Source organism: Eutrigla gurnardus (assembly GCF_963514095.1).
Source record: "Eutrigla gurnardus genome assembly, chromosome: 9".
Classification (NCBI taxonomy): domain Eukaryota; kingdom Metazoa; phylum Chordata; class Actinopteri; order Perciformes; family Triglidae; genus Eutrigla; species Eutrigla gurnardus.
In genome coordinates this window covers 10999517-11011105 of record NC_139923.1, presented here as the reverse complement: position 1 = coordinate 11011105, position 11589 = coordinate 10999517, and the positions used below count along the sequence as shown (strand labels likewise).

The window sequence follows — 11589 nt, the reverse complement described above, 5'->3', positions numbered from 1 at the left end:
TAGTATGTGGCTGGACCGTGTGTGGTCGATGCCTTTAATTGCAGATCACATGACAGGGTTAAGTTGCATTTGAGTAAAATGTTTACAAATGCACTTTCAAGACTAAAACTTATCTTAATCTTTGATTTGAAAGAACGTATAATGAAGCAAATGACACTCATTATATGGTTGTTCATTAGTCAGTATTTTATATAGTATATAAAGTGAAAGAAGAGCCCATAAAGTTAAAATGCGTTTTTTTTCTGGTACTCAATGGTACCTTTTTTTGGTACTTTACTTTTTTAAAACAAAACATATAATTTATTTTGTAAAAAGTCTAAGCTTCTCAACTTAAGTTTTAATTTAAATTATTTTGTTAAACAGTGCACAAAATCAAATCCATCTCTCTCTTGACTCAAACCATCTCTCCAACCACACTGTTGTCCTGGTGACAGACTGCGGGTTGTAGAGATGGTTTGCCAGAGGAAGAACATGTGTTTTCCTTCCTGTTTTGTTAACGTTGTTAGCATTACCGCTGTACTTCAACACTGTGTTATTTACCCATGAGTCTGCAATTCATAAATACTGGTTTTGTACTAACTGGACAGACTAATACATGCCCCACAGTGTTGTGGTGAGTAAACATGTTAGTAAGGAGTTTCAGGTGTGAGGAGTGTTGCCTAATGCCAATAAAAGTGCAATAAACAGCCAAGTTATCTCCAGCTGAGCTGAATTACTGAATCTTGATTTGACACCAGATTTAATTGTTAACCGAACTTCAATGCTGAATCAAACTTAACTCTGAGATATGAATTTACTGCTTCAACAGCCTCCAGTTTTCTCCATCCGATTTCTGCACTTGGCTGCTGGGATTCTTTCCCATTCAGGTCATTAGTGGTCAGGCCCTGATGTTGGGACCTGGCTCTGCACACACCTGTTCATCCCAAAGGTTTTGTATGAAGTTGAGGTCAGGACTGTAGAGCATTAACGTCCTTTCACATCTGTTTGAGAAAAGTACTTCTATGTATATGGACCTACTTTGTGCATGTGGGCACTGGCATGTTGAAACTGGAAAAAGGGCTTTCCCAAACTGTCACTGCGATGTAAAGCACATTATATCCACCTATAGAATGAAATTAGTCCTAAAGCCCAGGAATTAGTTAGACGGTACCCTGTCATTATTCATTTTGTTTGATTCTACAAATGAAAATTGTAAATAGTTGTAGTAGGATTAGCAAAAATAGCCTGAACATGTTTGAGCTCGGGGTATCCTAAATAAAATTCAAACTTTGTCCAGATGTCTTTGCCCAGCTTTTACATAAGAGCTGTGTCCTCATATGAGAAAGTAAACCTGTTGGCCGAACAAACACTGTGAGTGTACAGGGTGTTCCCACTGCCACAAATACAGGTCAGTTGAGTTTTTCATGTATTCAAAGTGCTGCAGGCGGACAGATTTTGCTGAGTGGGCAACGGGGCGTTGATATCACACTGCCCCCCCGTGGCGCGTCATGGTATATACGGTAGGCCTCTGAAGGTTTGAAATAAGTAAAACTAGGGTAAGAAAGATATTTTTGTGATTTTTTTAGTATAGTTTATTGTCAAATGAAAAGTGTATCCAGTATGTGTGGACAGTCAAACACTGAGAATAGTCTTACATATAATAGGGAAGACTGTGGAACATTTGTGGTGCAGTGGTTCAACCTGCGGCCAGAACCCTTACAATGGCCCAAAGTTGAATCTAATGTGTCACAAGACAGTTGAAAAACAAACTCACTCCACTCATTGGGTTATATAATGATACTTTTATTTTCCTGCCTTTTCTCACGCTTGATTGCTCTTTTTTTCAAAATACGGCAGTTTTACCTATTCAGGCCTCTGAAAACAATTAAATTAAATAATCTCAGAAGTGAGAATCCCTCTCTGACTGAATTTATTTATAGTTTCGTGATGAGAATTTACTTCATCTTAAGGAGTCACACAAAATAAAAGGTTGGGAAACACCAGTGTAGTGTATGCTTAAAAAAAACGAAAGGTGACATAACTTATTAGCATTATTAAAATCAGGTTGAGTAGGAAGATGTAATTGTTTATTTAGGGATGGGTGTTTCACAAGTTAATAAAGAAAAGACAGCATGAACATGGTCCGTTAGACACAAAGAAGAGATAGAGACACAGTTTACTAAAAAAACACACAGGATAACTCGTCAACCTCATAATCATAGTATGACAACCCTGCTGCTTAAATTATATTATAACACTGTAACACTGCAGCGAGATGCATCCCAAACAATCAATCGGGGAATACATGCACTCTCCTTATTAACATGACAAGTATATACAATTTATACATCCATTAACACATCACTATGACCTCGGAGAAACATTTCACAACATACCGCATGTATAAAAGATCCATATGATAAGTGTTGTGTGATAAATAAAGAATGTCTAAACTATCGTGTAAGAAAAATGAATGTCGATGGATTAGCAATAATAAAAAAAAGCTAGAATTTCTAAACTAGAATAAAGAGAGAGTTGTGTTATAATCATAAGGAAGAGGAGCTGATGCATAGAAACACGCAATGAAATAAGTCCGTTCAAGGCTGATGTTGCTTGCCGGCCGGTTCCTAGTACACTCCGGGGCTGTTGCGGATGCCACAACAGAGGACCATGGTGAAGATCATTTCAAAGATCTAAATGAGAGAAAAAAGGACAGAACGACTTAATTCAGTGCATTTGGGGGTTTTTTTTATATCATGGCTGATCAAAGCAGTTTAGTTTAAGGGAAATATTTGGCCATGATTACGAGACTTTTTGCACCGAAGCTGTGTGAAAAAGCCGTCGACATTTTAACTCACCATGATGACAGCAACCACCAAGGCAGCCAGACCAATCAGGTAGAGCTTCTCCGAGAACAGCTCGATCAGTTTGTCATGACAGCTCTGGGAGGAGGCAGACATAAAGACCACTGTCATGCCATTGTAATAAACAAGCGGCTTTTATCCATCACTGTACTCACTGTATTGGGTTACATGTAATGGAGAGCTGCGTCTGCTGTCAAAACAGTCGGCTGAATATCAACTTCTGACAGCACAGAGCTGAATCATCGTTTATTTAATGTTATCCATCCATCCATCCCTTTTCTACCGCTTATCCTGTATTTAGGGTCACAGGGGGCTGGAGCCAATCCCAGCTATCATTGGGTGAAGGCAGGGTTCACCCTGGACAGGTCGCCAGTCTATCACAGGGCCGACATGTAGAGGCAGACAACCATTCAGGCTCACATTAACACCTACGGGCAATTTAGAGTCACCAATGAACCTATCCCCATCCTGCATGTCTTTGGACTGTGGGAGGAAGCCGGAGAACCCGGAGAGAACCCACGCTTACACGGGGAGAACATGCAAACTCCACACAGAAGCGGGAATCGAACCCAGGACCCTCTTGCTGTGAGGCGAGAGTGCTACCCACTACACCACCGTGCAGCCTAATGTTATCCATTGACAACATAAAAAGTAGTAAGAAGTTGAAAAAGTACTTGATAAGGTAAATAATGTAATTATAGTAAATACTTGTTTTAATGTTAGTGTTAGGGTTATTTTTATACTGTTATGATTTACTCAAAGTAAATATGATATGGTTGTTAACAGTTTAAATGCACACTACGTGTTACTAACTGTAAACAATATGTGCATCCTTTGCAGTCTTGAGTGTCACATGCACATCGTTTTGGACAACTAACAATACATTTTGGAGTCGGGTCCAACACTGGTTCAAAACAATCATATTTCATTTCTTATATTTATTTGTTTTTGGCTAAATTAAATATCTGACACACTGCACAAATAAATAAAAATAACTCCTCCTCTTTGAATTAAAACGTGTGTGTGTGTGTGTGTGTAACACAATATAAACTGTATGGCAAAATCATTTTTAATACCGTCGAATGGTATATATTGTGATATTGGCCACACTTTAACTTATATGAACGATGTGACTTACATTTTCCTTTTTGACTCCAAGACCCCTCTTTACAGTGGTCAATCAAACTTACATTCAGCTTCATCGTTTAGCATTTGGTTTGATGTTCTAATCAATCAATCTCAAGAATGATTGCAAATTTCAAGTTGCAATTTTATGATACCTGAAATTTATATAGGTCCATCTTTGTAAATATGGTAAGAAATAATATATTTTATGTCTTTTCTTCAGCTTTACCACTATATTTTAAAGAAAGTTGATAATTGCCAATGAAACAACATTTCTGTATCAGGTATTGTGTTCATTGTAAGTTTTAGTAAGAATCTGTGTTTACCTGAGATTTCAGAAAATCTTCTGGAGATTTTTTGGGACACAATGCGCTGGCGACTTGTTTGAAGAGAGCGGTGTCGTCTCCTTTACCGCAGCAGTCGAGCTGACGGGGACACAAAGAAACTCCCAGTCACTTACTCGACAAAGTACACAGTCCAAATATATTTATATAAAACAACTGAGAAGTGATGTTGCATCCTGACGTACCGTAGTGTGGAAAACGTCCAGCACCTTGATGGCGGAGTCTTTGCTGGGCGACCCTGTGACATCCACAGCTTTGATGTAGGCAGAGTCGTAGAAGTTGATCAGTTCTTTGGAGATCTGTGTTTCAGAGACAGCGGAGCGGTTTCATTGGAACAGAGGTGGAAACCAAGGCAAACATCAAATATGCAGTGGCATGTGTGTGGCTTACCGTGTCCCTGTTCATGAAACCCCACATCGCTGCAGCCACCTCACAAGCGAAGAGGATCACCAGAAAGAAGAAGAACTGAAGAAAGAAAATAAGGAATAGATTCAGTCAATTCAGACTCAAATAACCTCAAATGAATGAGTTCAAACAGAAGATACTCACTGTGCCCAAGAGGCACTGGGATTCCTGGATGGCACCGTAACAACCGAGGAAGCCCACAAGCATCATCACAGCCCCAACAGCGATCAGTATGTACACACCTGGAAAGGCAGAGACAGCAGAAGTCGGTCAGTCACACCTGAAGGAAATGTAGTTCATCATTGCGGAGATTTGTCTTCAGCACCACTAGAGGGCAGCAGTGTCAGAGCAGTGTGTGGATCCATTGATCCACGTATTGTTTGGTAATGGACTTCCTCTTGCCCTCCCATAGGATGACATGACATTATTGACATCCTGGAGATAAACAGCCCACTGATCCTGAGAGACAGAGGTGGAGCTGACTCTGTTCAGCTGTCAGGCCAGGAAATGCCTTCTAGGCACCCCAAACACCCCCCCCCCCCCCCCCCCCCCCCACACACACACACACACACACACACACACACACACACACACACACACACACACACACACACACAAACCCCCTCCACACTGACCCCTGACCCTGACCATTATCCTTCCCCAGGAAACAGGGGGAACCTTGTGACTACTCAGACACCCACCCACCCACTCACTCGCACACACACACACACACACACACACACACACACACACACACACACACACACACACACACACACCGTTGTGATTTAAACTCATGAACATATTATTATTGAGAAGTCAAAAAACATAAACTATATTTTTTTATGTTAAGTGATGACAAAAACACAGTTTCCATGACTTAATGGCAAACAGAAGTGTGCAACAGGCTCCAGGTAAAAAAAATACTGCAGAGGTCTGGCTTATGTTTCAGGACACCAAATGAAGCAAAAAGAAAATATCAATTGTACCGTCTGCATGGTGTGTTTAACTAAAGACAAATGTGCTGCCATGAAGGCAATCATTAATGGCTATTCTTTCTGAGCACTTTTCTCAACTGTGATAATAGTAGCTATTAAAACATCTACTGAATGGACCTTGACGTTTGTTATTTGGTCTGCTGCTCCAAGAATGAACTTTGATTTTAAAATTTCAGCAACTTATGTGCAGCCTATATAAGGAGGCTAAAAGACAAATTCCTGTAATTAGGTCCTTTTTCTTAACATCCGAGTGATTACAGGAAGGGTTGGTGGGGCCGAGGTTAGAGGTTGGGCGGCGAATGAATAAATCAATGACTTACATAAATACCTCCTCTGAAGGACATGCAGTTTCAGAGAAGCTGCAATTTGTTTTAGAATAATCGAATGAGCTCAACACATCCTCACAGCCTCAGATCCACAGCAATCTCCCAACGCCATTACTAAAACGCATTCAACTCACACTGGTGGATGATATTTACTCAAGTACAATTTTGAGTCAATGTTCTTTGGTGGAGTATTTACATTTTAATCTTTGGTATATTTGACTTCAGATTAGGTTTTTTTAAAAAACACACAATGAATTTATAAAATACATCCCAGCCTGGGAGCCACTGAAATAAACTACCCGGCGTTATATAAAGCAGTGTATAAGATGCTACTTTTACTCAAGTAAAGAATGTGAAAGTTTCAGGAAGATGGTCTGTTTCTGGGTTTTCTATTCTTACTAGCAAACAAAACACATGCAGGCTCTAATGTAGCCTGACAGCAGTCTAAGAATGACAGTAAGCGACGGTGACTCAAACACCTCACACTGCACCTCAGACATTACACACAATCCTTCCCCACACTTACGCATACACTTTCTCCTTCTCTGCCTGTCTCAAGTCAACACCCTCCTCCTCTCTCCCCCTCCTCTCTTTCTCTTTCAGCTTTTTGTTGTAGTGAGAAACGGCTCCCAGGGCCAGTAACCCGGCAATGCGGCAAAGCAGCCATTACTTCCACTGCCTTCCATTACTATGACAACACCCTTTGAGGTTTGAAGGCTATTGAGACTTTAAAAGAGACGTGCAATTTCATACCACCGGGGAAGTTCATTTATTTCTTGTCTGCCAGTGTAATCTCCAGAGGGGGAAAACAGTGGCGGTGAAGGCAGCTAAAAGCCCCACTTGGACTTTTCTCATCCAGGATCTTAAAGAAAGAGCTGTTAAGTCATGTTCACACTGTTGGAGCATGACACCCACAAATTGCGATCAAATCCATCGTACTGTGTTCCAATGGATAAATGATGAGGCAAGGATTAATTATTAATAAAGCTCCATATAAACAAATGTATCTTGTTAACAGAAAGAGTTGGAACAAAAGGACTCATGGGCTAATTTAACATTTTATTCCCTAAAACATGATGAAAATATATTTTTCTATGGCTCTTGACAGTATCTACAGATTCATGGAGTGATGACAAAAAAAAATGATGACAAATGATCAATTGACAAGTGATGACAAATTCACATTGTAAGAAACTTTGAATATATCAACAAAATGAAACAATAATTGTGAACCTGTCTTTATTCAATGTTCAGATTTCTGTTCTGGACATTTTTAGAAAACTTGTAATAGAAAATCTGATTGCCTTAATGTTAGTGAACAACTGGGGGAATGAAGCAGGTACATTTCCAGTTGAAGTGAGAGAGAATCAGAGCTCCTGGAGCCCCAGTGTACGTCTTTGGTTTGAACTTTGATGGCTTTATTACATGTTATGAAACATGGAGCAAACAGAGTTCCAGTGAATACGACTTTTAAAAACCTAAAAGGTCATTGTTGATTGCCATTTCCATGTGGGATGTGTTGGGATTTCCTGATTAGACGAGTTTAAGCATCAACAGAGCAGAGGAATAGTTTGTCTTTGTGTACAATGATATACACAACTGTATATCAAATCCCTCCTTCAATGCTTACCCACAATGCAACCTTCTCGTTTATTTCTTTCAGTTATGAAATCATGCAGACAAGTTGCTGAGACTCTGCATTATACATGCAGTGTAAAGCAATTGAAACATCTTGTGTAACACACTCAGTGGAGGTTATCTGCTACAGTAGGAGAGGCTGCAGCACTAACCACACCAGACTACTGACAACTGCCACCAATTATGATTTCAGGCACTGGTTAAGAGGCAGGAGAATTTGTATTTTCATCCTTCCGTAAATACCACTTTGGTGCGCCAGCAGGCTAAAAACATCCACTCCAAACTCTAATTTGCAGGGTAATGTGCAGATGTACGAGGCTATTTGAATTATGCAAGGGCGTATGTTCAAGGGAGGGTAGCAAAAAAAAAGAATCAGTCCCTTGATCTCGCTTGGGTGGGCCTCTCTTGCCGCTATGCCTTTAAAATCACGAGTATGCCTGTACATCTATAAAAAGCACGGGCTTGCGTTCGCTCTGTATACTTAGTGAGGGGTAAGTACGGGACAGCAGCAGGAGCCCAAATGTAAATGAATGGGCTCCACTAGAGCTCACCACCACAACAAACCAAGACGACGGACCTTTGAAATGTCTGAACCGTATCAGGCGTTGTAGGTTTGAGGGCCAATCTGTGGTCTGCTGAGGACAGTGAAGTGGATTAAAACCTAAAAAACACATATTCCTGATTCTGTGGAACATTGTTCCAAAGACATACAGAGCGCCTGCTGGGTTGCTTTTAATACAAAACTCATGAAAAATTCCTGAGGATCAACACGTTAAAGTGCAAGCGACAGAAGGGCACATGATGGCTTTATGTCTCAACATCTGTCTGACGCATCTGGCCTCCCTCTTGGAAGAACCCTGAGGCTGCAGTCATGAATATATATTTATATATATATTATATATGTGTGTGTGTGGTCATTAGTGCCGGAGTGACAGCTGGGTAAAAGCATTGAGGTGATGACGCCGGCTGTCACGCTGCGGACTTACGCAGGTCCTGTTCCTGGTCTTTGAGGAGGGGGTCACTCTGTTCCTACTATTTTTGGACTCACAAGGTTCCAGCTGAGTGTGGAAGACAGGTATTTCAGTCAATTAGTTACGTTGTGTCACTCTGTTAACAGTGAGCTTCCTGTCAAGCAGAGAATGAGGACAGAAATACTAAGAGGTAGGGAGGAAGAATAACTAGGACGCAAGATGATGACTAAGCGACTTACTGGTGGATAAATCAACAAGAATAGATGTATATAGTATAGTATAGTGACTTATTTTGTGAAGACATTTATGGTGCCCATTGTTTGTTGAAGTAGTAGTAGTTGATTGTATTATATTGTAAGATCTACTTCTTATTTTATCTAAACTCCACTACACCCACTGAACAGCTCATCCAACCATGAGAAATGAACCCAGTGATGTAATGACGAAAACATGGGAAACATGTTTTCAAGTCCACTTTCATGCATGGAGCGGTGGTGAAGCTCCACTGTAGTTGACGGTGCTACTCACTGATGTAGAAGGTGCCGGGTGCCTGTTGGCCTTCCAACTGGAGTATGAGGAGGTTGCTGGTTTGACTGTCATGACGGAGCCACAGCGCCACTCCTAAGATCACACCTCCGGCCAGCTGTCCCAAACAGAAAAAAGGTCTCAGTTATTTTCTTTCATGTTTCTGTACTTGGAGGATCAGACGTTTTAAAGTGTTTAAAGTGTTTTTAAGACTTTTTTTTTCATCAGGATAGAGTACACAAAGATTCCCCGGGCATTATGTCTGTGTTAAAACCTTTCTGCTGCGTTTTGTCTGTTCATTTCCGCCGTGAGGCTGTGAACTGTCCCGTGTCCTTTCAGAGAAGTGCTGAAAGGACATCCTGACACCTTAGTGACCTTCAGCACAGACCACGTCCTCACATTGTTAAAGCCAACTCAAGAACTTTGTCATTCACCTCTATCCCCCTTGAACTCTCCTCGACTATGTATCTAATAATGAAAACATATCCTGATAAAAAAAAAAGTGTTGTCTGAAAAAACAACAACAACTGGATCAGTGCAATTTGTTGTTCACAAGCTGACCCGCTTTTTCTTTATGGAAATGTTTATTTTTGAGATATCTGCACATTAAGTGCTATGACTGCACCCTATTGTTCTCCAAGAAACAGGAAACTAAATCCTCGACATGAAAAATAGCAAAACGAGGAAAGGAGGGCTCAGAGTTTTTACAATAACAGGACCGGCAGCAGAAGCAGCAGAGGAAACACTCCATCAAGTGCGGCGTGTCCAGGATGTGGTGACTTGTCTAAAAAAAGATGACTGTTCTGTAAAGACAAACCCAAATGGAAATTCACAAACAAGTAAGGATCGACTCTGCAAGGCCACGAGTGAACACGCACAGTGTACAGCACATCTGCAGGAAGCCTGATGTGATGTAATGAAGTGTAAAATGCAGACAGCACTGGCGTAAGTCCATTATTACTGAAATAACTTTTCCCAAAAAACAAGAGGGACTCAGTTCCGTTGGAAGGATGACTAAGTGTTTCCAGAACTTCCTTGGAGGTTCAAAGGCAGCAAATGCTTTTGGTCTGGTGACCAGGTAGGAACAAAGGAAATGTCAGAGGGAAACAGCTCTCCCCTCCCCCAGAAACTCTATTAGCCCAATTCAATCTCCCTCTTTTTATGTGTGAGTTCTCCAAATAACAAGAAACCATCTCAAACAGGGGAGATTTATCTCAGCTTTTACACCAGAAACTGTTGAAGCAATCCGACCTTCCTGTCCGGAGCAAATAATATATCATATTTGAATTTGAATTATTTGAAGTTGAGTCAAGGTAATAATTGATCTAAAGCAGGGTTAATGTGAAACAACTGAAGGCCATCCAGTGCGAAGGCCTCCTCTCAGCCACCTTGCACTAGTGCTGCCATGCAGAAAATAACTGTTGATGAAGAGCATTTCAGCTCCGGCCTGGACAAGGTCTCTCCTACTGATGCTGCTCTCCCCTCAGAGACACAGCAGCATCATGCATTTCTCCAGTAGGGCGGGAAACAGGACTTATCATGTACTCAGCGCTGACCTGTAAACGTGCAGCCGCTCAATCAAGCAGCAAGAAGAGAGAGCGTTTAAGAAAAAGCAGTTACTCAAGCATCAAAGTCAAACATTCTTAAGCAACTTCAAGGTAAAAATAAGTTGAACTCACCCAGAAAATAAAGTTAAAGAAAAATAACATGTATTTAATGCATTTCGTGCAGCCCGTCAAAACCATGTTGCCAGTTTTGTTGTTAATCAGCTCGTCCTTTTGCCCAAATCAAACACCAATGAGGTCAGTTTACTGTCCCGGTTCACACAGCCAGTTTATTCAGGCCACTCGGGCTTTAAGCGCCTCTGCGCTGCAAACTCCTCCTTTATAATCAGGAGTGAAAACCGAGACAGAGCACAGCCCACCGAGCGAGGAGGACAGGAGGAGAAGAAGGCTGGGGGAACAACAAGCTCCAAGCCCTACTTCGCTCCTCTGCGAGTTAAAAATGGGTTATTATGGTCGGATGAAAAGTTGGACAGAAAGAAAGAAAGAAAGAAAGAAAGAAAGAAAGAAAGAAAGAAAGAAAGAAAGAAAGATGTATACGCCATAATCTTTTCAGAATAAAACCAGATTTTAAATATAGAAATCTGCACTAAAGACAGCAAGGCCCATACAGTGTTTAATCTTCTTATTCAAGTTTTATTCCAATAATAATATATATAAAATAAGCTGTAAAAACGGCAAGCTTAAGAAATCCTTTAATCACAGCGAAACACTTCTTTACTTTTTGTATTTAAAAAAAAAAAAAAAAAATCAAGGACAAAAACGCACTTATTTGCAGCGAACAATGGCGCCCTCTGTTGTCAAGTTAAATAGGTGCAGGCTGATTATTATAAAGATCAAGTGCGGCACACA

General features: G+C 40.8%; 1 protein-coding gene across 1 annotated transcript; it reads right to left on the bottom strand.

Annotated features, from left to right (window-relative positions):
* Positions 1-2044: 2044 nt before the first annotated feature.
* On the bottom strand, positions 2045-11013 carry LOC311018453 (CD81 antigen-like). Its single transcript, XM_084017440.1, has 8 exons — positions 10855-11013; positions 9179-9293; positions 4862-4959; positions 4703-4777; positions 4498-4611; positions 4295-4393; positions 2838-2921; positions 2045-2672 (listed from the first exon to the last, which is right to left on the bottom strand). The coding sequence occupies exons 1-8, from the start codon at positions 10918-10920 to the stop codon at positions 2607-2609; spliced, it is 717 nt and encodes a 238-aa protein (XP_083873566.1). The 5' UTR covers positions 10921-11013; the 3' UTR covers positions 2045-2606.
* Between the last annotated feature and the right edge of the window lie 576 nt (positions 11014-11589).

What these genes read in the sequence shown, in the direction of transcription:
- LOC311018453 (XM_084017440.1), bottom strand. Translation starts at nt 10,920, where the DNA reads ATGGTTTTGACGGGCTGCACGAAATGCATTAAATACATGTTATTTTTC. An exon ending in ACCCGGCACCTTCTACATCA is followed by an intron (nt 4,960 to 9,178) that starts GTGAGTAGCACC and finishes CTGCCTTTCCAG; the next exon opens with GTGTGTACATACTGATCGCT. An exon ending in GTTTCATGAACAGGGACACG is followed by an intron (nt 4,612 to 4,702) that starts GTAAGCCACACA and finishes TCTGAAACACAG; the next exon opens with ATCTCCAAAGAACTGATCAA.